General features: G+C 39.3%; 2 protein-coding genes across 4 annotated transcripts in view; one reads left to right on the top strand and one right to left on the bottom strand.

Annotated features, from left to right (window-relative positions):
* CRYBG3 (crystallin beta-gamma domain containing 3) overlaps positions 1 to 6,269 on the top strand; it is a 150,584-nt gene extending 144,315 nt beyond the window's left edge. The window contains exons 20-22 of the mRNA XM_072618684.1: positions 1,310 to 1,468; positions 4,550 to 4,709; positions 5,687 to 6,269. Coding sequence (XP_072474785.1) covers positions 1,310 to 1,468; positions 4,550 to 4,709; positions 5,687 to 5,775 — 408 coding nt within the window. The 3' untranslated portion in view covers positions 5,776 to 6,269. The remainder of the gene's footprint in view (positions 1 to 1,309; positions 1,469 to 4,549; positions 4,710 to 5,686) is intronic.
* The window catches only part of RIOX2 (ribosomal oxygenase 2), a 49,972-nt gene that overhangs the window by 8,233 nt on the left and 15,263 nt on the right, over positions 1 to 26,476 (bottom strand). Inside the window, exons 4-10 of one of the 3 annotated variants that reach the window (XM_072618685.1) lie at positions 25,271 to 25,399; positions 18,504 to 18,607; positions 14,875 to 14,977; positions 13,802 to 13,973; positions 12,511 to 12,599; positions 9,734 to 9,829; positions 8,228 to 8,418 (exon numbers count right to left, since the gene is read on the bottom strand). In XM_072618685.1, the coding sequence (XP_072474786.1) occupies positions 8,260 to 8,418; positions 9,734 to 9,829; positions 12,511 to 12,599; positions 13,802 to 13,973; positions 14,875 to 14,977; positions 18,504 to 18,607; positions 25,271 to 25,399 (852 nt within the window). In that variant the 3' untranslated portion in view covers positions 8,228 to 8,259. Of the gene's footprint in view, positions 1 to 7,572; positions 8,419 to 9,733; positions 9,830 to 12,436; positions 12,600 to 13,801; positions 13,974 to 14,874; positions 14,978 to 18,503; positions 18,608 to 25,270; positions 25,400 to 26,476 lie in introns of those variants that run through there. The other 2 variants (XR_011969160.1, XM_072618686.1) reach the window with 2 other exon arrangements.

Raw genomic sequence — 26,476 nt, forward strand, 5'->3', positions numbered from 1 at the left:
GAGATGCTGAGAGGGAAGAGGGGGCATTCTAGATAGGGGAGGCCATCTGTCCAAAGGTTCAGAGGTAGGGGGATGACAAGTAAGCCAGTTTGGCTGAAATAATGAGTGTACAGATGTGTAAAGATGAAATCAGACAAAAAATGCAGGCCAAGGACTTTGTTCTTTTATCTTGAGAGGCAGTAAGGTAAGGAGCCACTGAAATTTGAGCTTTGGGACTATGGCTTTGGTAGCAGTGTAGAGCAGAGAGCCTGAAGGAGTCCAGTTTGGAGGCTATTTCAACAGACCAGAGAGGAGTGGCTGTGTAAGGAAAGAAAGGGAGATGTAAGCAGGAGAAGTAGAGGTAGAACCAGCAAGATCTGGCAACAGACTGAGGATGTGGGAAGAAAGGGATACTGGTACCCTGGACAGAGAAGGGAAATTTAGGGGAAAGTGCCATGGATTCTTTTAGGGACATATTGAATTAGAGACATCTGTGAGAACATCAAGGTTGGAAATAGCCCCAATTTTGAAATTCATGAGATAGAAGAAGGCTGCATACATAGACTGGAAAGCCATCTCTGTGGCAATTACCACTGAAACACATAGGAGCTGATGAGGTCACAACAGAGCTTTGAGGGAAGGATGTAGTCCAAACTAATGGGCAATAAAAAATGATGCTGATGTAGAAAAGGAGATAAAGGAACAGTCATATAGTAGAACCAAGGGGAAACTGTTCACAGAAGGCACTGTGGAGATGATGAAGATACTCCATTTACAAGATTGATTTGCTTCCTGGACTTCAACCTGGTTTCTGTTCAACTACCACTAGGTCTAAGGTTGCAAGGTTTTACTGCCTTGCTTGTTTCCTTATTTAGCATTGTGCTTTCACCCAGCTTACATGATGCCTTGACTATTTTTAAACTCCAAGCACTTGAGAGGTCTACAACCATGGGAGAGCTTCTTAAGTCAGTGGTGAGTCACATGATGGAAAGAGAGTCCGAAGACCTACAGCCAAATCCTGGCTCTGTTACTTAGTTTATGACTTTGAGTAAGTCATTTATTATTTCTGGGACTCAGTTTTTCTGAGAATGAATGAAGGCCCCTTTTCAGTTCAAAATTCCATTGTACTCTGATAAATGGTTCCCTCCTTTCCCCCAAATACAGGCAGGTCTCAATTCATAAATGACATACATACAAAAGTATCCCTTTCCACTCTATGGAAACAACTGCTTTAATATCCAACTTTTCTGGAAAATTAATTAAGTACCAAGGTTAAATCCTACCCTTAACCACCACTCCCAGTTTGAATAAATTCTCTCTTTTGTTTTAGCCTTCAGTATATATCAGAATAAAGAACCGAGCCCAAGGTGAATATCTAACTGTCACTGGAAATCTAGCTGATTTGAGGACAATGTCAGTATGTATTTGTCCTTATAATGGAAAAAATACCCAAATGTGGTACTACTGTCGCGGACTCTTTAAATCCAAGGTAAATGGCTTTGATAACTGATACTTTATTTCTTTAATCCTGTTCCTTTTAAAGCTAATATTTTATTTAAATTAACATGTAATATATAATATATGTAAGCAGCTAGGTAGTACAGTGGATAGAGTGCCAGGCCCTGAGTCAGAAGACTCATCTTCCTAAGCTCAAATCTGGCCTCAGACTTAACTGAATGACCCTGGGCAAGTCACTTAACCCAGTTTGCCTCACTTTCCTCATTATAAAATGAGCTAGAGAAGGAAATGTAAAACTACCCCAGTACCTTTGCCAAAAAAACTCCCAATGTGGGTCACAAAGAGTTGGAAATGATTGAAACAATTGAACAGCACAGTAAATGTAATGTCACAACAGAGTAAGATCTAATCCTGAGCAGCACAGTACATATGCCTAAAGGTAAAAACATTCCCAGTGCTGATAAAATCAACTTCTGAAGTATGCTTCTGTTGAAAGTAAAATGAAAGACGAGGTAGAATTTTCTTGCCATCCAATTCCCTGTCCTTCAGTTAACTTGTATTTGAGATCCAAAGGCATAAATGCAAATGATGCTGCTGCACCAAACCGGATCATTAAACAAGTAGCACTTACAGCATTTATAGAAATGATACAGAGTTCTAAATGCCCTCACGTGTGGTGACAGTTTCTTAAAAGATGGTGGCATATTCTAGAAAATCAAGTAAAAAACTGCTTGAAATGATGAACAATTTGGCAAAGTTGCAGGATACAAAATAAACCCACATAAATCACCTGCATTTCTGTATATTACTATCAAGGTCCAACAGCAAAAGATAGAGAAATCTCATATAAAGTTACTGTAGCAATATAAAATATTTGGGAGTTAACCTGCCAAAACCAGTCTGGGAACTAAATGAACACAATCACAAAATACTTTTCACACAAATAAAGTTAGATCTAATAATTGGACAAATATATGGGTAGGCTCATGGGTAAGCCAAACTAATATAAGAAAATGATAATTCTACCCAAATTAATTTACTTATTCAGTGCCATAGCAAAAACTATTTTATAGTTCTAGGAAAAATAATATAAAAATTCATCTGGAAGAACCAAAGTTCCAAATTATCAAAGGGAATGAACGAAAAGAAATGTTAGGGAAAAGTGGCCTAGCCATATCAGATCTTAAATTGTATTATGAAGTAGTGATCATCAAAACCACTTGGTACTGGCTAAGAAATAGAGAAGCAGATCAGTGGAATAGGCTGGGTACACATGATACAGCAGTCAGTCTACTGTTTGATAAACCCAGGGACCCCAGCTTCTGGAATAAGAACTCACTGACAAAAGCTGTTGGGAAAACTGGAAAACAGTGTGGCAGAAACTGGGGATAGATCAATGCCTAATAACATATACCAGAATAAAGTACAAACAAACTAGGGGAGCAGGGAATAGTTTGTCAGATTTACGGAGAATAGAGGAATTTATGGCCAGACGAGATAGAGGACATCATGAAATACAAAAGGAGTAATTTTGATTACATTAAATTGAAAAGTTTTTGCACAAACCCAATGCAACCAAGATTAGGAGGAAAGCAGAAAACTGGGAAAGGATTTTTACAACTAGTGTCTGTGATAAAGGCCTCACTTCTAAAATATATAGAGAACTGAGTCAAATTTACAAGAATACAAGTCATTCCCCCATTGATAAATGGTCAAAAGATATGAACAGGCAGTTTTCAGAGGAAGAAATCAAAGATATCTATAGTCATGAAAAATGCCCAAAATCACTATATCAATCTCTAATCATAGAGAGATGCAAATCAAAACAACTCTGAGGTACCACATCACACCTATCAGATTGGCTGAAATGACAAAATAGGAAAATGGCAAAATGTTGGAGAAGATGTGGGAGAGTTGGCACACATTCATTGTGGGTGGAGCTGTGAGCTGATCCAACCATTCTGGAGAGCCATTTGGAAGTATGCCCAAAGGGCTATAAAAGTGACTCTGACCCAGCAATAACCACTTCAAGGGCTGTATCGCAAAGAGATCGTAAAAGTGGGAAAAGGACTCACATGTACAAAAATATTTAAAACAGCTTTTTTGTGGTGGCCAAGAACTGGAAATGAAGGGGATGCCCATCCATTGGGGAATGGCTGAACAAGTTGTGGTATATGAATTTAATGGAATACTATTGTGCTATAAGAAATGATGAGCAGGTGGACTTCAGAAAAACCTGGAAAGACTTGTATGAACTGATGCTGAGTGAAATGAGAAGAACCAGGAGAACATTATACGCAGTAACAGCCACAGTGTGTGAGGACTGTTTCTGATAGGTCCTTGCATTGCTGGGAAGGGTTTAGTCTATCAGCTTAGTCTCCTAAACCTTTCACAGCAATGCAAGGATCTAAAACATTTCTAAAGGACTAGAGGCAAAATGCCAGCCACATCCAGAGAAAGAACTATGAAGTCAGAATGCAGAATGAAGCAGACTGTTTTCTGTTTTGTTATCTTTTGTTCTGGTTTTTCTCATGGTTTCTCCTATTGATTTTAATTCTTCTATGCAGCATGACTAATGTGGAAATGTGTTTAATAAGAATGAATGTGTATAGCCCACATAAGATTGCATGCCATCTTAGAAAAGGAATGGAAGGGGAAGGGGAGAAAATTTAAAACTTATGGAAGTGAATATTGAAAATTGAAAACAAATTAATTAAAAAAAAAGATGGTGGCATGACATTTGCGCAGGCAAGAGAGCCTTTGCCTCTTCCTGCTTATACTAATATCTAAAGAAAAATTCAAGGTAGCAAAAGCTACGTTCGGTGAGACTATCCTCCTCCTGCCCCATCACATCTAATCAAAAATCAGATTGAAAATTAACTGAAAATTGGATATTTATTTTTGTTTAGCTCACAGGCATTTGTGTTAACTTTTTTTCTTTTCCCTGAGTTTTATCTCAGCATGTTTATAAAATGAAAACAGTCTCTGTTTTGATCAGGTTACCCTCACATAACCTCGATATCAAGTGAAATAAAGTAAAAGCCATTCCGTATGCAGCTCACCCTTTTTGTTCCACTTGCCATCACAGTTTTATCTCTTTGAAATGTTTTAGGCAAATGATACATGTCTTGATGTTATTGGTGGAAAAGATGTACCTGGAGCTAAAGTAGCTGTGTGGAATGAACATGGGAAGCTTAGGCAGAAGTGGAAACTGAACAGAGATGGAACCATCAGTTCTTACCTTAATGACCAGCTTGTCCTTGACATTAAAGGTAGGAATTTACAGGATCTCAAGTTTCATCTGGTGATTACGCGTTTATTTAAAGTCTTTTTATCCAAACATTAGGTCAGAGCAACCCCACTATATATTTGAGAATGTTCCTTTCACATTTATGTTTTTAAAAAGTCTACCTGGGCACAAATTCAAGATAAATTAACTGGACGGCATGAATGATGGAAGAAGAGTACCTTAGTAGAGAAGGAGAAATTAAGAGGACTTGTGATCACTTCGATGGATAAATGGGTTGTCTGCTTATCCGTAGCATATTTTTTACTTCCTGCATGGTCCATCACAATTACTATGCCCCATAAGCCATATTTTACTCGTTTTGAAAAAAAAATCCCTCCATTTTTTCAAAGCAATTTCTTTGTTCCTTCTGACTGCAGACATTTCATTTGTATAGTTATATTTTGAAGTATGAAAAGTGCTGAGCTTTACTGTGGACTAGATGACTTCTAAGGCTCTACATGCTCATTTAAGTCTCACAACAATAATTCTCCTTTTACTTTTGAGGGAACTGAGGCTGAGAGGTTTTAATAACCTGCCCAGGGTGATATAGCTAGTTAAATGAGAAGAGTTGTGAATCTAGGTCTTCCCAAATCCTGTCACGTTTATTTCCTTGATCATACCTACCCACTGAATTAAAGACCTGGATTGAAGTTCAGACTCTAACAGCATGGTCTACATGGCCCTAACTTCTCAATGCCTTAAGCTGTTCTCTAAGACAAGGATTTTCCAAACCAGAAGTTGCCCTACCCCTTTCCCCCATCCCTGTTAGAGTACCTGACTTTGAAACACAGTTCTCTAGTGGAAACATTGGTTTTATGTAATTACATCAAGACCCAGTCCTGCTTTTTTTTCTTAACTTGACTGAAATTCGTGGCTGCATGAACTCTTGATCTGTTTCAGAGCACTTTGTAAATTATAGTCACATCCAGAGTTTAACTACCTTGTTTTTCCCTCTTGCAGGAGGAAGTTACTGTGATAAGACCCATATAATAATAAACCAGCCTCTGGAGGGAGAACCTACACAGCAGTGGGATATTGAAATATTGTGAATAAAATCACCATCATCAGTAAGAGGAGCTAAGGAAGGTGGAACTGTTTCCCTCATTGTTTTAAGCATGTGAAAAAGGAAACAACTGAAGTCACAGGCCACTTGAACATAAGCAGATAATGAACTTGTTTTCATGTTCCTTTAATCTGTTTATGGACATGGATTCCTAAACCATTGCCTTTTAACCATGGAGAAGCCGGGTGGAGTTCAAACATTTTTGCCACTTTGTACATAAACTTACAGAAGCTTTCTATCACTAAGATGATAGATGACTTGGATTCCTGTGATATGCCCTCTTCTTTTAAGCTCATCTTTCCTTTTTCTGATGATGTTTCTTGATGGGGATGCTGGTTGGGGGCACAGCGTATACTGTGCATCACTCTATACCATTTTTTTCTTAGAAAGCTATCCAGCACAAACAAGCAAAAAGTCCTTCAAGCTTTGGCTAGGCAGGCTCATATTTGTGTTGTGGCTATAAAGATTAGTGTTCTCAAAGAGCTGTCATTCCACTTATGCTGTTAATAACTGCCACAGGGTGACTCCATAGACTAAACAGTGTATGATTGTGTGTGTTTCTGTGTGCGTGTGCAAATGTGTGTATGTGTGTTTATTTCTATATCATGGGGAATTATACAGGCCAAGTTAAACTTTTGTCAGAATTAGAGCAGTGAGTAAGAACCAAGGAGCTTTCAGAGGTTATCTGAAAAGCAGTTTAGCCTGCCTTCTAAAGCGTTACCTTTTGTGATACCTGAAGCACAATGTTACACAAAGCGACTAGCTGGGAGTGACCAAAAGAAGAGCCCTCCACTCTTCCAGGATTCAGAGCACAACTCTGCATGTGATAGCTCCTGTTGCTCAACAGCAGGAGGCTATTCCTTTTAAAGGACGGATTCCTTCTATTTTTGAAAAAGCACAGATGACAAGAATGAATGCCTTTGGATAGAAAAGACAATGCAATTTAAGTACTATGGATCTAACTTATTTACTGATCCCAGGCTCAGTTTTGTTTTGATGTTAGTGTTCTTTCTTTTTACTTCACATAATACATACAGTATTTGAGAACTCCCTCCCAAATAAGATAAGCCAAATTATTATTCTATCTACTTGAAATGGTACAAAGCTTAGTTTGAAGTTAAAGCAAGGTTGTGTTTTAGGCCTGGACCATAACCAGTTTCTCTTTTTTCTAAAATATTGGCTGAAGAGATTTCTTTAAATGACAGCTTCCTTAGGTCCCCTGTATCCCTCATTCTCTTATAAAATATTTTAGTTAGCCAAACAGGCAATCAGCAAAATCAGGTAGGAAATAATCATCTTTGATATATTTCAGGTAATTAATTCCACATCTTTACTGTCCTAGTGAATGATTAAAGTATTTTTTCCACCTGACTAGATAATTTATTCTGGGCTAAATTTAAAAATGCATTGAAATACTCCAAATTTCTTGCCAGAAAGCATATGAAAACACCTCTATTTTTATATACTCAGCTGAAATTCCAGTGATATTTTTCAAATATCAGCCTCCTCGCACTTTAGAATGTAAATTAACAGTAAATAAGTTAAATTCAAACCCAGATTTACTGTTCTGAATTTTTTATAGTAACCTAATCTTTCAGTGTAAATATTTAAGAGTTCCTACTTGCTTGATATTTAAAACTTAGAGACAGCAATTTTTTTTTCCTTTTGTTGTCTTGGCTCCTTTCAAGAAGCATTTGTAAAAATTCCAATGGACCCACTGATGTGAATGCATCTCATTGCTGTGCCAGTGTTATGTAATGGAACTTTATATAACAGGAGAAACTAAAGGCTTTAAAAATTTTAATGGAAACCATCCTTGTGTACACATATAAGAAACCTGTATATTTTTACTGAAAAAACTAGATTTTTAAAAAAGAAATTTCTTCTAAATTGTTTTAAAGAATTTCTTTCTAGAGCAACAAGGTTGGGTGGTCTTTAAAAAATTTTCCAAAGAACAAGTCCAGGTACCACATATAAACTGAAAAGAAATCAGAGTTGTGCTTTTTTTTTTTTTTTTGCAACACTGGATTAAATAAAATAAACCTGTCATACACAGATGTGGTTTTTTCACTTTTTAAATGCCACTTTCTCAAAATAAAGGTGGCCAAGTAACTTAGTACATATTCGTACAAGTATTGTTTTAGCGGCTAGATCTGGCCACCTGAATCTTATATTTAGCAAAGCTAAGGCAGGTGCTGTTTTTCTCTCATTGGCTAATATAGCCTTACTTTAACACATACCCATTTTATTCCTATTCAGAATACTCTGAAAACTGATCTTGGGAGTCGTTTAAAATGAACCATCTTAAAGGGACCTTTTTCCTAACACAGGATGAAGATTTGCCTGGAAGATGAGGCAAAAAGTAAGACAATTTTCCCTGTGGTCTAAGCAAAGATAGCAAATGATTCTGTGTTAAGTAAGTGGAAAAACTGTTTTACCCTTTATAGGAAGCACTGACTTGGCAAAGGCACTAGATTACTTCCATTAGGCATTCAGTCCAGAGTGCTAACGCTAGGTTTTCTTTCTCTGCATCTGTATTAAGTTTCAGTTCCTTAACAGAAATAATTTCAGAACTCCAAAGTTGTTTCAGGGCATCCATATGAGATAAAGGAAAGCGAAGTCCAAGAGCCTGAAAAGGGGGAAAAAAACTCACTTAGTTCAACATTTCCCAAACTATATTTCACAAAACCTTAGTGGTCCATGAGGAAATTTCAGTGCTATAGTGAGATATCTAGGAGACTCCTATATCCATGTCCTTTAGGGAAAGGTATGACGACTCTCAATGAGACATACTGATTGTCCCTGCTGGAAACCATGAAAATAGAGACAAAGAAAGGAGATACACACACAAGAATAGTAAGTATGAATGATAAAGGCCATTAAATGTTTCTCTCATGACTTATAAGTATAATACTATGGTCTCCTACACTGACTGTCAAAATTGCCAATGACTAGTGTGACCAAATATAACATTCTCATTCCTCCATTGTCTCTTCCCTCATTCATCCTGTTCCTAAGTCTTCACCCTGTCGGCCTCCCAAGAGTAACCACTGTGAAGAAAGCTTCAGAAGTGTCAGTGGTCTGAAGTAGAGAATTTATATATTGACTCACAGTAGGGGAAGCGTTGTGGTAAAAGGGAAAGGAAGTTGGATTTCCTCATCTTCCAAATCTAAAGTCCTTTCCCAGCCTAGATCCTATGATAAAAATGCTTTTGCAGTGACTTTCTTACATCATTCATTTGCCCTTTATTCACACCCCAGAAGGCTAAATTTTGAATCAATCTTGGGATATCACCAAACTTGAAATGACAAAGAAACACATTTCAGTCAAAAACTAAATTGGCCACTTTTACTCATGAGCTTAAAACATACTGATGGAACCCAAAATGGCAAGCACCAGGAGTTCTTTAAGAATGGGTGCTTTGGCCTAGACCAAGAGATTGTTTGTTCTATAAGTACACTACAAGATTCATCAGGAAGGGACCTTGTACGTTGGAGAGAAAGTAAAGACTCTGTTTGCATAGCTCATCAGTGGTGGATGATGCTCTCTCTTGTCCTACACTTTGCCCCTGAAGAAGTGAGGTAGGAGTTGGAGCTTAAACTGAGAGGACTTCTTACTGCTCTGTCACTTCGTATCTTGGAGCATCAGCCTCCTCCATACAATGAAAGGGTTGAACCAGAAGACCTCAAGTCCTTTCTGGCACTAAGTCTATGTAATCTGAGAGAGTGGACTGAGAGAATGGATAGCTCTTTCTAGATAGCTTAATGCTGTCAAGATTTTCTGAAGGAATAGTTTGGGAAGCAATGGTGTAAAGAAAGCTAGGTTACTGCCCATCAACCAACAACAAATAAAACTACCCTCAAAGCAAAAAAACTTCAAAATACTACTACTTTTACTAACCAGACTCAAAAAAAGTATATTTATTCAGTTCAGTAGAAACAAACCTCTCCTGTTTCGTTGTCATTTCCAGACATCATGTGTGTCTCCCGCTTATTCCTCAAAGAATGATAGATGTAAACCATTTGTTCTTGAATCTCATCCTTAAAAAGAAAGAAAAGTCACTAGCTACAAAATTTGCAGGGTTAAAGTAGCATTAAGAATTTTAAAAAGTTTTGGCAAAATGTTTTTGACAGATGAATTTCTACACACTTTAAAGCTTCACTAATTTGGCAGAAAGACAATATCTCATTTAATGAAAAGTCCAAAACTATAATATTCACCCAAAGGCAACCACACATACATATTGATCCTGTGTGACTGGTTCATATCCTCCCCCAAATCCTCCACAGGTCTCTCCATTATGTGGTCAACTGAACAATGGGTTTCCCATTATTATCTGTCATTCTGTAAAATCAGATCATTTACCTAGCCAGATAAGAGATACATACTTATACGTGGAAAGCTAAGTTATAAAGTATAAATTAACAATAGAAGAAAGGTCACCAAATAGGAGTTTGGCAGATGGACTGGACAATTTGGCTGGAAGATGCGAAAGATTTCATGATTGAGAAGGGCTTTGTTTTTTTTTAATATTTAGAGAGGCAGAAAGAGGTGAGAAAAACATTGTCAGCAGAGACAAGTATGAGCAAAGTCAGAGTAAGCACCAGTTTAGTTAAAGCAAAAGTATTCCTTTAGATGACTAAAAAAAATACCAGAGCTAGCATATAGAATATGTTTAAAAACAAGGTAGAATTTAGGCAAGATCTTAAGAGCTGGAAGAGAAACACTTAAATTTTTATAAGAATTCTCATAGCTGTTTATTAAGGTGAAGTGAAATATTGAGTGATGAAGCCTTTCTTTCTAAATCCTTTCTTTTCAGTCACATCTGAATGGATTAGTTTGCATGTTTTAAAATACTGGTCTACTTCTTAAGTAGGGTTACACAGGAAGTACTTTACATTCTCTAATAGCAAGAATTTCCAGACTGCACAGATGTGCAGAGATTTGGAAAAAAACCTTAGATCTAATCAAAGAATCTTCTTTATAACATAACTGACAGTCACCGAGCCTTCTCTTCTAGCAAGAGGAACAGAAATAGCTCTTAAGGCAGCTCATTCCGCTCAAGAATCAAAAAAAAAAAAAAATCAAAAGATTTTCTTACATGGAACCTAATTCTACCTATATTAACTCCTCCTGATTTATTCTAAGTTCTCTTCTCTATAAAGAAAATTGATTAACATGAAGAGACTATAACTTTGAGACCAAGTTTTTTTTTTTTTAATCCAATAATAGGGCGGTGAACAGCTTGTAAAGGTATCCTAACTCTTGGCTATGAGTGGCAAAACAGCATCTGCAAAGCATTTCCCTGGCATAAAAATAGATGATAATTTTGTTAGTTTTACCTAGCATTGTAAATCATACAATAAAACTTAATTATTGTTCTTTCAGGAACTCTCCTGAGTTCAAGTACCCTTTTAAGTGGCCAATCAGACCCTCTGAGGGTGTTTAAAGACCATAAACTGCTCTAAGCAATAAGTCCACTTCCCAATGTGCTGCTCAGTGGTACAGTGTACAAAGAGCATTATGATTACACCAAGACCAAGTCTCTGTATATGTCCGAAGGCCAAGGAAGCAAGAGAAGATTTACCTTGTAGAAAGATGGTTTTAGAAAAAATTAGCAGTTATAGGCAGGATGAAATGAAGAAGGAAAGGACCACAGGTGGCCGGTTAGGGTACTTCTGCTAAGAGGCAGATGGTGGGGGCAGGGAAGGGAGGGATGGATTTGAGAGACATTTAGGAAGATGAGACACAGCTTTCTAATTGGCTGGGTATGATGAAAACAAAGGAGAAAATAAAAGAATGTAGAAGGCAATCTATGTAGACCTTAAGCTCTTGTGTGAATTTTCTCTAAGTCTTCCAATCAATCCTCCCATGAGATTCCCAGGGGAGAAAGAGGCAATGTTCACTAAACATATAGTTCTTTAAGATTTGCAAAGCACTTTACAGATTAGATACCACAGTTTTATACAGATGAGGGAACTGAGGCAAATGACTTGCTTAAGGTCACACTGCTAGTGTCTGAGGCAAGATTTGAACTCAGGTCTTCTAACTCTTAAGTCTGAAACTCTTAACTGCTAAGCCACCTAGCTACAAATAGTGACGCATTTTTAGTCTAGGTGACTGGTTCATAGTAGCAAAGTGTGAAGGAGCAGCCAAAAACAAAAGACTGGTTTTAGGGTATGTTAAGTCTTAACTGATAAAAGCTCAAATGTTTTGACTTTGCTACTTATTAATTGTTTAGGCAAGTCAATGAACCTCCCTTGGCTTCAGTTTCCTCACGTGTAAAGTTAGAAGGTTGAATGAGATAATCTGCAAAGTCTTATTCAACTCTAAATATATGATTCTGTGGAACCATGGGCACATTGACTGGTGTATAAAGATATCTGAAAGCCACGTGCACCTGGATATGTTGGCCAGTTTGAATGCTGAGTCCATCTCTTGCTACTAATACGATTTGGAGTATGTCATCTATAAAATGAGGGGATTTGTTTTTATTATCTTTTAAGTTCCCGTATGGTTCCAAATTCTATCACCATCAAGACAACAAAAGGATCCCTTAAGAAGAGGATCTAAGGTGACACCAAGAGAGAGCTGTGGATAGCTCAGGACTATCCAGTTATAGTTTTCTAAAAATAAGAGACTGATACCTTAGAATAGTAAATGTCCAATGCAGTTTTAAAAAGGCGAGGCATAGGCTAGACCGTGGTTCACTGATACTCACAGATGTATCCTTGTCTGCCTCCACTGTCATAACAATGTAGTCTTTAAATCGCAGTCTTACTCTGCTATTTAATTTGGGGAACTTTCCACCTACGTAAAACACCATCAAAGGAAAAGCATTATTCAGGAAGAGAAAACTGTTCATAGTTGATCTAGTTAAGAATACAACTGATCATAAAAGATGCAAACAAAACAAAGGCCCAGGTGTTCTCTCCAACTTGTTTTGTTTCAGCAGATCTTGACTATTTCCACAAATAGCCTTGTTCCCCTATTCTAATTCAAATAAGTCAGATACTAACCTACTATTTCTCTAAATTAGCCTTATTCCAATTTACAAGATGCTAGGGTGCTGTGGGAGGAAGTATAATTAAACAATTATTATGGAATGGAGGGTTCGTAACCATTTTTGTCATGGGACTCAGCAGACTGGTGAAGTCCACGGCTCAATAACATTTTTAAATGCATTAAATATACCAATTACAGTGAAATTCAGTTATAAAATATTAACAACAACAAAAACAGGTTCATGGTTCCCAGATTAAGAACTTCTGGCCTAATGGGAAAGTCTTGTTCATGCCTAAGTGACATACAATAGAGTACAGTAGAAGGCACTCAAAAGTTCTTGTGAGTTGAATGAACGAACATACCAAAGTCTTGCCAAAGAAAAATATACTGTTCAGAGAACAGACTAAAACAAGTTTCAAAAAACAAAAACTCCAAAATGAAACCACCCCAGAGCAAAATAATAAAACAAAAAACCTCTTCTCCTATGAAAGATTCTAGACTATTCAGTAAGCTCATGATGATTCCAGCTTAGTCACTGACTGATTATTTTAGTATTTCAATGCATCTATGAAGTACTCCCTTCAAGAGTGTAGAATACAATCTATGTGGACCTTAAATGCTTAAGTCTTTCCATCAATCATCCATGAGATTTTTTGCGGGGAAAGAGGCAAGGTAAACCCAATGTGCTGATGTAAAAGGGAATTTTATCCATCACATCATTGTTGGCAACACTGTCTGTCTCTACTACACAACTCTTGATTCACTTTCGGAACAATGCTTAAAATGCCGTCTGATAATGGCTGATACACTTTGAATAATGGGTCCCAAAGGCTGTTCCTAAAACTGTAACAGGACAAAAATGACAAAATACACTAATAGTGGACCCAGGTCCATGGTGACCCTGTGCTCTTTCCTTCCCTCATCATCACTTACACAGATCTAAGGAGGATCATGCAAGTCTCAAAAAAGCATCCAGACAATCTAGCCAAGTAAACAGTAAATTTCACCTGGGATGGAGAGACTGGAACCATCCCCCAAATGGTATGGTGGCAATCTGCTCCTAATGAAATCCTTCTTCATTTCAGAAGATCTCAGATCTCTGGTACCCTCCAACTGCTCTGCAAGAGTCCTCAGGAAGCCACTTAATCTTTTTGTTGCAACAGTCATGTCATCCACTTGCTAGGGAAAAAAACAAACAAACTTTGTCATGAATCCAAACAAGGAGAATTTTTTTTTTGCATAAAGCCCAGTTCAGTAGCATACGCTTAAGGACAAAACTCCAAGCATTTCTACCCAGTTGTTCATTCATTTCAGTCACGTTCGACTCTCCATGACCTGATTTGGTGTCTTCTTAGCAAAGATACTGGAATGGTTTGCCATTTCCTTCTCCAGCTAATTTTACAGATGAGAAAAGTGAGGCAAACAGGGTTAAATGACTTGCCCAAGGACACGCAGCTAGTAAGTGTCTGAGGCCAGATTTGAATTTACGAAAATGAGTCTTCCTGACTCCAGGCTCCTTGTGCTATCCACTTCACTACCTATCAACCCAGTAGGTACTTCAAAAGCCCCAAGACTTAGGAACATGGATCAGGAAGGGGACAGTTTCTAAGGGTGGCTTTGACTCCTTGTATCCCTTTTTAAGAGAGATTTAAGCGGGATAAAGAATCATTCTTTACCTTCCTTTAGGAGAGCTTGACAGGTACCCACCAAGGTTTTTTTAAATAACTTTTTTTTTCCCAATTACATGTAAAACATTTTTAACATTTATTTATTAAAATTTTGAGTTCTAAATTCTTTTCTTTCCTTTCTCCCCATCACTTTATTGAGAAGGCAAGTAATTTGATATAGATTTTAGCTCCTTGCTCAGGCTACAGCTCTCCTTGTCATTTCTGGATCACTATCCCTAGTTCTGACTCACATGAGTCCTAAATATCCTATCATACTCCACACTACCCTGGTTACAAGGACCAGGAAACGCCTAGTTCACTCAGATGTCTGAGGTGTTCCCATTGTTGCTGCACCCTTGAAAATCTGTTCTGACACTGACACTCCCATCTGTACCCTTCCCAAGTTTCTTTACCAAAAGCAGTTGCCGTGGTATGCCAGTCCGAAATTTTACTTCCTTCTTTGCAGTGTCAAAGAGAACGCCAGGAATCACATCCAGAAGCAAGTCTCCCCATGAACTGGAGCGCGTAAAAGGAAAACAAGTTACACACATGCATACACAAATGAGCAAAAGGTCCTTTTGAGTTCCTCTCTTTGAGATAATTCGCAGACTAGCAGCACAATTCTCAAAGGTATGGGAAGTGAAGCTCTAGTTTTACATGTGTGTATGTGTGTGTATATATGTGCGTGCACTAATGTCCTCCTGAAAAGGCTTTGCCAACAGAGTCCAGTCTCTGGCAAGTCTAAATGGCAAAGTTTCAAAAGTAAGATGAACCATCTGGAGAAGTTCATCGCCATACTGATTTCCAACAGTCAGTTTTAGCCACAGTCACTCTTGAAGGCCATTTAATATAGCAGACCAACAGACAAAATCACAAGTCCTTTTAGTATAGAAATATGATGTGTGTGTACACACATGCATACGTATTATGTGTACACATACTATGTAAGATATGACAAGGATTAAAAGTTTCTTTGACTATATACACTGTGAATTCAATATGGCCTTATAATGCACCGTACCTATGAATGAAAATAACACTATCAACCATGCTTTTCTCTGTCACCTAAGAAAGCTTCAGTCCTCAGAATCACTCCCCACAATCCCTGACCTCGGAGTAAGTTCAAAGAAGGAAGCTGAAAAGTGCTGGTGCATTTTCATAAACTTACTTCTGCTGCCATTGGAGAAATGAATCACATCCTTTCATGAAACAGGAAATTCATGAGAACAAAGAAAAATCAAGCCTCAAAACACAATTTTCATAAGAACTATTTCCAAGGAAATGGCAGAGTCCAGCACATGTTCCCAATTACATTTTAAGATACTAACAGCACAGAATCTGAACGAAAATAAAGCCCGAACACAATGCTAAAAGAGAACCTTAACAATACAAACTGTTGAGTAGTGCATTATGTAAGCTAATACTTTTAGAACACCATTACTGCGAGTCCAGGCGACCAAAGTTAACCATTAAAAATTACCTTCTATTAATCAGGAAAAGTTTTTTAAAAAACATAAAAGGCATCTTAGGTTAAATCTTTGTTTAACTGCCACATACAGACTCAGTCTATTTTACAAAAGTGAGACACATGGTATTCTTGGCAAAGCCACCTAAGCCAAATTCTCAGCAACAGAGTCCCAGTCCTTTGTTCTCCTGTTCCTCTGTCTAGTTTCCCTCTTTGGGATAGTTTTGTTCTAGAGCTTGAAAAGGAAGCGAAACTCAAATGACCACGTTTTATAATATGTTTAAGAGGTCTGGTGAGAGAAAAGGTAAAAGCTACTGGCCTAAATAAGCAGGGTTATCTGTAGGTTTCAATTCTCCATGCTTTCTCTACCCCTAATTACCATGGAGAATTTATAATTCCTGTGTAGTCAGATTAAAAAACAGTATTCTAGCAGTAAGAAACCTTGACAGGAAGCTAGCAGGAAGACCTGAGTTCAAATCCATTCTTAGATAATAGCTTTGTGACTCTAGGCAAGTAACTTAACCTTACTCTCATTCAATTTCCTTCTCTGTAAAACAGGAATAACGTTTAGTCTTTCAGTCGAAGTCTGACTCTTCATGGGGTTTTCTTGGCAAGGATACTGGAGTGGTTTGCCATATGGCACAGCTAGTGTCTGAGGCTAGATCGGAACTCAGGTCTTCCTGACTCCACTCTCAGTGTTCTATCCACTGAGCATCGAGCTGCCCATAGTAATAGTGCCTACCTGTTGCTGTAGTGAGGATCTAAATCTTAGATGTCAGATAGAACCATTATTACTACTACTTCTTAGTGGGTCATTTTTCTTCAAGAAATATTTTTCCTGTGTCACTAGCAAACTTTATACTGCTTACTACTGAACCAAAATATAAATTTACAGCATGATTTTCCCTCAGTCAAGCAAAATTCACATTTGTGTCTCAACTCCCAGAAAAGCCCATAAAAGATTAAAGTTCCTCAGGAATAGGAATTTGGACTAGCCCTGGGATGAGGGCAGGAACTTGCTGGCCTCCTATATCCCCAGTCAGCACAGTACCTGGCACATAGACTTATCGGTTTTACTGATACAGCGAACTTCTACATTAAGGAAGCTTCCTCTTTCAATGTAATTTGGCAGGCTCTTTGCAACCTTTCACCTTACCAACTGGCTTCAAGTGGTCCTGAGAGGTTCAGTGACTTGCCCAGGGTCACACACCATCTCTTCATTTCCCCCAAATAATCACACACTCCTAGCACATTTTCTAAGTAGTTTCCCTTTACACCTACCTCTGCATTTCTTACTGTATTTTTCAACATCAAGAACAGGTTCAGATCTTTTTAAGCTGCACAAAATATTTTTTGCCTGTCCAAGGCTTACTCCCAACAGGTCAGAAAGTAAGGCCTTTCTGGCAGAGTGTGGCACTGTGCCTGGCACAGAGAAGATGATGAACAAGTATTTACTGACTCAGACTAGTTCTGGAAAGAGGGAGTCATCAATACACCTTTCCAGTCTATGACTGATAGAAATTGTGAGATTTACTTTGAAGAGGAGGGCGGAATGAATCCACACACCACATGCTAGGTATAAATATTTACTGAGCTTCATGGGACCTTGTGAAGATGGTGAGGAACGCTCTAAGATTCATAGGCTTCATCCCCATCTGCCACTTTAAGAATGAATACACCACAGGCAAAATCAGCCCCAATACGTCCAGGTCTTAATGTGGGCACACAATTGGACTATAAAATGACAGACTAATAGAAGGTTTGGTTTGTTAGGGATAGTGAAGTGAAGGGAGGGGGGAAGGTGTGTGCAACCTTTAAATCTGCTTCTACTTCTGACCTAAAAGGGCTTTGACTGAAGAACCAGGAGCAGATGGCATTAGCTAACTAGATTTACAAGTTGAGTAACTTCCTTAACTTCATCCCACCCCCACTTTGGCAGTCTGGTGAGGCCTAAGGACCCTTCTTAGAATTTTTTTTCAATAAATAAAAAACAGGGTTAAAAAGGAAATCAATTATGCTGAAATAGCTAACAATTTTTTTTAAGTTCATGGACCCTATGTTAAAAAGTCCTTGTTCTAAGCTGAATGTAGTTTTGAAAACACAGCACAGCTAATAATGCTCATGACTGCTTTTTCTGGCTTTTCCTACAAATATGATAAAATGAAAACCTAGGAGGAAGAAGCTCAGATGAAGAGATGACCTCACTAACTAGTCCAGGGGCATGGTTCTTTTCGTTTCCAGAGAAAGCAGCCGGTGGCACTCACCAGTTAAGCCGGCCCCTTACAATCATCCCTCACGTGTTCAGACTCAAAACACTTCTGTGAAGAAGGTTTAGTTACTCCTCTTATCGTCTGACCTATTGTTTCAGATTGGAAAACCACACCTAAAGACAACAAAGCATTTACCCAGGACATGAGAGTTAGCAACCAGAATTCTACCCAAAGGCCCTGACTCCATACGTGAGACATTAGCCTCTTGTTACCCACCCTTTGTTACCCTTTTCTTGAAGGTGGCCAAAGGCCATGTCAATGAGTCCTTCAAAGTGGGAGGCAGCGAGAAGAGTGGAAGGATATTTACTTGTTCTGGTAGGTGCTGATGGTCACATGAGTAGAATGGGCTAGTCCAGGAGGAGTGTCAGCTTGATGGATGGTCCCTCGGGGGAAATATAACAAATCCCCTGGCTAAAATATGGGGGAAGGGGGAAAAAGGAGTATTATAATTGAATGTCAACTGTTTCTCCCCACCCTTGCTCCCATTTTTACAAAGGTTTTGAGTTTCAACTCCAGGATACCATTAAACTATCGTGTAATGACCCACAGGGCAAATGGGATGCTGATAATAAAGCTTCATTGGCAGTGGTGTCCCCAAGTCATCCCATTCAGGTTATTTCACTTCCAAGTTCCCATTCACCAAAAGTCAACTTGTATAATCTAATTCCTGGGGGAAGCAAAAGTACCTGGTTCAAAAAATCACAAGGTTAGGATGGGGGAAATTACTGATAGATGACAGCTCATGTAAAAAGAAAGCTGAGGATTTTGGTGGATTCAAAGTTCCATGAACTTTGTAACAGCAGTCAAAAGAACTAATGTGGCCCTAGGCTGAATTTAAGAGCAGCTTCTAGAAAAGGGGTTCTCAACCTGGAGCACATGGACAGATTTCAAGGGGTGGTGAACTTGGAGAGAAAAAGAAATATTTGCTTTTCTTTGTAATTCTATGGATTTCATCTTATGCATTTAAAAACATGACTCTGAGAAAGGGTCCACAGGCCTTAGCATGCTGCCAGAGGCATCCAAGACACAATAAAAGGTCTAGAAGAAGGCAGTACTACTGGCTTAGTCGACCTGCTCAGACCGAGTCTGAAGTAACACGGCCAGTTCTGCACACACACTTTATCTTAGGAAGGGCACGGATGAGCTAGAAGACCACCAAAAAAAAGCAGCAAAGATTCCAAAGCACCAAGAAGTTATGTCCTATCTGGGAATGTTAGCTTAAAGTTTCAGATGCCTAATAAAGGTTGTCTTCCAGTACCCTAGGGACTGGCATTGTTCTTTCTGGTCACAGAGGGCAGAACTAGGACAAAGTGGGTGGAAATTGCTAACAGAGATTTTATTTGGCCTGATATAAGGAAAAACTTCCAAACAATGAAAGCTCATCAAGACCGCAATGGGCTGCGTTTCGAGGAGTGGGGACCCCTCTCTGGAGTCATCACGCAGAAACTACAGAACTGCTTTGGAGAAATATCATAGAGGCACTCTGAGGTACATGATGGACTAAATGACTTCTCAACTCCTGTCTATGACTGATATGTGTTTACTTTCCTATTTAATAAGTTGAACCTTCACATATCTTGCCTGGCTGAGCTCTGTGAAAAGAAACTCGACACATATAAACCTGAAATACCAGTTCTATGTAAGCCATCAACTCCCTTCCTGTGGTTCTGGGCCCTGCCTACTTTTTATCTCTCCCTCCCCATGGTTCCTGGTGGTTCTGAAATATACTTCTCCCCCAGATCCCAATGGCGAACAAAGCATTTTATACAGCAAACTGGTGAAAAAAGGAAACTTTTAAATAGATATTTACTTTCCTTTATTAAGATTTTATTAACTTATTGTTTAGTTATTTTTGGTTGGGTTCAACTCTCTGTGACCCCTTTTGGAGTTTTCCTGGTTCGCCATTTCTTTCTCCAGCTCCTTTTACAGATGAGGAAACTGAAGCCAATAGGGTTAAGCGACTTGCCAGGGTCACACATTAGCCAGTGTCTGAGGTCAAACTGGACTTCAGGTCTTCCCAACTCCAGACCTGGCCCGCTACCGACTGAGCCACCTGGCTGCCCATTAACTTATAAATTGTTAAATTTACTTTGTTTTCTTAAGCAGGAAATTACTCCCGTGAAGGTGTACGTTAACATGCAATGTTTACACTGCTTGTTTCCAGTAATTAGCAGCGAATCTTATTCAGCCTGAGGGTGGGTCTGGCGATAGGAAGACAGCTGGCATCCTATTACTTCAAGAAAATGAATGGTGTAGGGCAGGGTTTTGAAACTGTGTTCTATAAAATCCCCCTGGATTCCACAGAATTTTGTTAAGCATTTACTTTGAAGACAAGTGTGGTCACTAGAAGATATGTTTAATATCTTTCCCCATCCCTCCACCATCAATAAGGGTCTAGAAGTCGAGGGAATGGATGGTAATATGGGTGCACCCCATAAAGCCAGCAACTGAAAACTGGCCTTCTGTCACAGGACTCTAAACCTAAGGGATACTTGACAATGTAGCCACAGTGGCTTAGGAACGAAGCGCCTGAATGGGTGCAACCAACAACATAAAAAATGCAGCAGTGGTGTTTTAAAAAGTCCATTAAGAGACAAAAGAGAGTCCATTCTGAAAAAATGAGTCTTTTCAAATTAACTGAGGGCAAGGAAAGTTTTAAATCTGGAAAGAGAGGTACAAACCATTATAATTACTTTTATTAATAACTGAAATAATGAAGGGCACCATCTGGACAGTGTTTTGTTAATCACAGAGAATTACTGGAGAGGCTCAAATGAAACACTGCCTTTCTGTTATGAAACTCAATGGATCCCTTTAAGGAGCCATCACAACAGTAACTGCAATAACGATGGTGCTAGGAAGTTTACAAGTGCCCTTCATATATTATTGTACTTGATCTGCACAAGATACCCCAGGAGGAAGGTACTACAACACCTAGGAGAATAATAAATGAGGGTTATGCATTTCTTTACCTGCCCTACTCTCTCTTTTAGACTTCCTGTCATAAGTCCTGGCTTACAAATAACTTTCAGATACTGAGTTTTAAAACAGATTGGGGGCATGCTGGCTGCCCTTTGCCAGGGAATATTTATTCAGGGGAATGCACAGGGTAACGATACCTCACTGCCCCCATCATCAAGGGAATTCAATAGTGTTTTCCAAACAAAAATCACTCTTCTAATGGAGACACCATGGGAGATGTGCTGTCTGCAACCTCAGAGGGAATACAGGGCCAGAGTGAAACTTCAGGAGAAGATACCTAGATGCTTCCTAAAATGTTTTTGCCTGAATATGTACTTACTGATTCCCCAAAGGGAAAAAATTAAATCCATTCACACTGTATCAGGTCAGTCAGAAATCAAGATGTGCACTTCTAAGGGCACATTTATTTTCAAAGCTAAGAAGAGTCTCTGAATCTGCTATGTAAGTGTTGAAACTGCAATGAAACTGTTTGGGGGGGGGGGGGCGGGTTAAGGCATAAAGCTCAGGTTAAATGGGAAATGGATCTTTTCAGAAAATCAAGTTAATGGTAATAAGAATGTATCACTGGGGGGCAGAGCCAAGATGGCGGACTAGAAAGACACTTACGCAAGGTCCTCCCCTCAGCCCATAAAATACCTGTAGAGAGGGACTCTCAACAAATTTTGGAGCAGCAGAAGTGAAGAACAACACAGCGGAGGAGATTTCCAGCCCACGGTGACCTGAAAGGCCCACGGAAATGTTGGTTGCGCTGGACACGGAGCGGAGCGCAGAGCCCAGCCCAGCCTTGGCCGAACTGCGCAACGAGACTCTGGAAGGAGGACACCTCGGGGGCGGAACCCCCAGTCGCAGTAGCAGGTCCTCAGATCCCTCGGTCCACAGACATCAAAAGTCAGAGACGGAGTTTAATCGGCTGGCCAGGAAGGGAGAAGGGTTTTCCCATACCTCCAGCAGCAGGCAGCAGCCACAGAGCCTGCACAGCAGCCTGTAGGGGAAGCTCCATTGTTGGAGTGTAAAAACCCCTGGGGGCATTGAAAAGCTGAGTCTTACCTCAGCCCTGGGTGGAGGCCCTGGGAAAGCTGGTCTTTGTCTCACCCTGAATGGTGGCCCTGCCCATCCAGCTTATCTGAAAATCAGCCCCCAGTGCTGACTTGGGAACTGGAGGCCAAGTGGCTGTGAAGAGGTATCTGCAAAGATTCTGGAAACAAAAATCCCTCTCTGCATCCAGACCAGTACACGCTTGATTGTGCCACCTTGGAGGAACTGAGATCTTAGAGATTCCCAGAGTATACCCTACTCTTGACAAAGGACCCAAAAGTCAAGTAACGGGTTGGGAAAATGCCCAAAAAAGGGAAAAAAAGTAAGACCATAAAAGGCTACTTTCTTGGTGAAAAGATATCTCCTCCCATCCTTTCAGATGAGGAAGAACAATGCTTACCATCAGGGAAGGAGATAAAAGTCAAGGCTTCTGTATCCCAAACACCCAAAATGAATATTCAGTGGGCTCAGGCCTTGGAAGAGCTCAAAAAGGATTTTGAAAATCAAGTTAGAGAGGTGGAGGAAAAACTGGGAAGAGAAATGAGAGAGATGCAAGAAAAGCATAAAAAGCAGGTCAACACCCTGCTAAAGGAGACCCAAAAAAATGCTGAAGAAAATAACACCTTGAAAAATAGGCTAACTCAATTGACAAAAGAGGTTCAAAAAGCCAATGAGGAGAAGAATGCTTTCAAAAGCAGAATTAGCCAAATGGAAAAGGAGGTCCAAAAGCTCAGTGAAGAAAATAGTTCTTTCAAAATTAGAATGGAACAGAAAGAGGCTAATGACTTTATGAGAAACCAAGAAATAACAAAACAAAACCAAAATAATGAAAAAATGGAACATAATGTGAAATATCTCACTGGAAAAACAACTGACCTGGGAAAACAGATCCAGGAGAGACAATTTAAAAATTATGGGACTACCTGAAAGGCATGATCAAAAAAGGAGCCTAGATATCATCTTTCATGAAATTATCAAGGAAAACTGCCCTGAGATTCTAGAACCAGAGGGCAAAACAAATACTGAAAGAATCCACTGCTCACCACCAGAAAGAAATCCAAAAAGAGAAACTCCTAGGAACATTGTGGCCAAATTCCAGAGTTCCCTGGTCAAGGAGAAAATATTGCAAGCAGCTAGAAAGAAACAATTCAAGTACCGTGGAAATACCATCAGGATAACACAAGATCTAGCAGCTTCCACATTAAGGGATAGAAGGGCATGGAATATGATATTCCAGAAGTCAAAGGAACTAGGTCTAAAACCAAGAATCACCTACCCAGCAAAACTGAGTATAATACTTCAGGGGGAAAAATGGTCTTTCAATGAAATAGAGGACTTTCAAGCATTCTTGATGAAAAGACCAGAGCTGAAAAGAAAATTTGACCTTCAAACACAAGAATGAAGAGAAGCATGAAAAGGTAAACAGCAAAGAGAAGTCATAAGGGACTTCTAAAAGTTGAACTGTTTACATTCCTACATGGAAAGACAATATTTGTAACTCTTGAAACTTTTCAGTATCTGGGTAGTTGGTGGAATTACACACACACACACATACACACACACACACATGCACACACACACATGCACACACACACAGAGACAGAGAATACAGAGTGAATTGAATAGGATGGGATCATATCTTAAAAAAATGAAATTAAGCAGTGAAAGAGAAATATATTGGGAGGAGAAAGGGAGAAATGGAATGGGGCAAATTATCTCTCATAAAAGAGGAAAGCAAAAGACTTTTCAGTGGAGGGAAAAAGAGGGGAGGTGAGAGAAAAACATGAAGCTTACTCTCATCACATTCAACTAAAGGAAGGAATAAAATGCACAATCATTTTGGTATGAAAACCTATCTTACAATACAGGAAAGTGGGGGAGAAGGGGATAGAAGGGGTAGGGGGGATGATGGAGGGGAGGGCAGTGGGAGGAGGGACTAATTTGAGGTCAACACTCTTGGGGAGGGACAGGATCCAAAGAGATAAAAGAAGCAATGAGGGGCTGGATAGGATGGAGGGAAATACAGTTAGTCTTACACAACATGACTATTATGGAAGTCATTTGCAAAACTACACAGATATGGCCTATATTGAATTGCTTGCCTTCCAAAGGGAAGGGGTGGGGAGGGAGAGATGAAGAGAAGTTGAAACTCAAAGTTTTAGGAACAACTGTCGAGTACTGTTCTTACTACTAGGAAATAAGAAATACAGGTAATGGGGTATAGAAAGTTATCTGGCCCTACAAGACAAAAAGAGAAGATGGGGACAAGGGAAGGGAGGGATGTTAGAAGAGAGGGCAGATCGGTGATAGGGGCAATTAGAATGCTTGGCGTTTTGGGGAGGGGGGAGGGGAGAAATGGGGAGAAAATTTGGAACCCAAAATTTTGTGAAAATGAATGTTAAAAGTTAAATAAATAAATTTAAAAAAAAAAAAAGAAGAATGTATCACTGCCAAGTGCACAAAACCACACTGCCCTGTGCGGATGTCTGTTCAATAGGAGATAAGGTAAAACATTTAATTTGTTGCTATACTGTTTAGTCGTTTCAGTCATGCCCAACTCTTTGTGACCCTGTTTGGGATTTTCTTGTCAAAGATGCTGGAGTGGTTTGCCATTTTCTTCTCCAGCTCATTTTACAGATGAGGAAACTGAGGCAAACAGGGTCAAGTGACTTGCCCTTATGCTGGATGGCAAAGACTAAAGCTCTCATTTTTCACAGAATGGAGTAAAGGCAGCCTGCACCAGGTAGTCAGGCACTATTCAACTTTCATTCTGGACTTGCACTTGCAGCTAGATGGTACAGTAGGTAGAGTGTTGGGCCTAGAGTCAGAAAGACTCATCTTCCCGAGTTCAAATTTGGCCTCAGACACTTCCCAGCTGTGTGACTCTGGGCCAAGTCACTTATTCCTGTTTGCCTCAGTTCCCTCATCTGTAAAATGAGCTGGAGGAGGAAACGGCAAACCATTCCAGTATCTCTGCCAAGAACACGACTGAAGTCACTGAACCACAACACACTACAGCTAACTAAAACTAAAGCAACACCACTCTTGGTCAAGTACCTTTAATGTGAACTCATGTGTTGGCGCCCCAATCCTGTCCTCTGACTCCACATTGTACTCTCGAGCAAGTGGCACAGTGGGTTGGTAGAGGCGCCAGTGTTTCTTTCCCTCCAGTTGCAAGATAAACACCTGTAAAGAGATACAAATTCCACAAGTGTTGAAGAATTTCCTGATTCCTTAAATCCCTTAGCCTTCAAATGGTGCTGGCTAAATGAGAAGTTGAATTTAAAAAAAAAAAGTTTCTTTCTCTCCACATAAAGACATACACCCCTTGGCCCCCTCCTACCTCCATCCCACTCCAATCCCAGGAAAAGATGCTCAACCAGCTTCAAGTTATGGATCCCTTTTACAGTTTGGTGAAAACTATGAACCCCTTTTCAGAATACTATTTTTAAATCCATAAAATAAAATAAGTGGGTTTAGAAAGGAAATTAAAGTGAAAATAAGGATATAATTTTCTTTTCCCCACTGAAGTTCAGAGATTGCCTGAAATCTGCACATTGTCCCAAGGCCTTGGATTCCAACTTCAGAACTCTAGCTCTAAATTATGATTGCTGACACAGGAACTTTCAATGGTAAAACTAAGTACATAACTTGTCAAGACATATCAAACAACAGAAAAATGTTCTCTTTACTTTTTCAAAGCAGCTCAAAAGCCTTTAAACATCTTTCATTTTCTTAAAATAAACTTCTCTGAATGCAGATCAAAGCATACTATTTGCTCTCTTTTTGTTGTTTTTTCTTTCTTGTGGATTCTCCCATTCATTCTAATTCTTCTTTACAACATGGCTAATGTGAAAATACGTTTAATAAGAATGTATACGTAAAGCTTCAATCAGATTGCACCCAGTCTTGGGGAGTGGGTAGGAGAGGAGGCAGGGAAAATTTAAAATTCAAAAGCTTATGGAAGTGAATGTTGAAAACTAAAGTTAAATAAAGAAAAAAACTATCATCTCTGAGCAAGAAAGCTGATCAACTACTACACAGTCATAAATCCTGAATTCTGGATGACGAGCAGACTCTCCAAGGTAGATTCTTCTAAAGAGACCATGGGACTTAGAGATTTTATCTTAGAGATAAGACGTCAGATTGACTTAGGAATAGGTATTGAGTAGCAAGAAGCCAAGCAAAGAGCTCCTCCCATTCACTTTCCCCCTTCCTAAGCATTCAGAAAATGCATCAGACTGAATCATGATGGAGAAATCT

This window comes from Notamacropus eugenii, chromosome 6 (genome assembly GCF_028372415.1).
Source record: "Notamacropus eugenii isolate mMacEug1 chromosome 6, mMacEug1.pri_v2, whole genome shotgun sequence".
Taxonomy (NCBI): Eukaryota; Metazoa; Chordata; class Mammalia; order Diprotodontia; family Macropodidae; genus Notamacropus; species Notamacropus eugenii.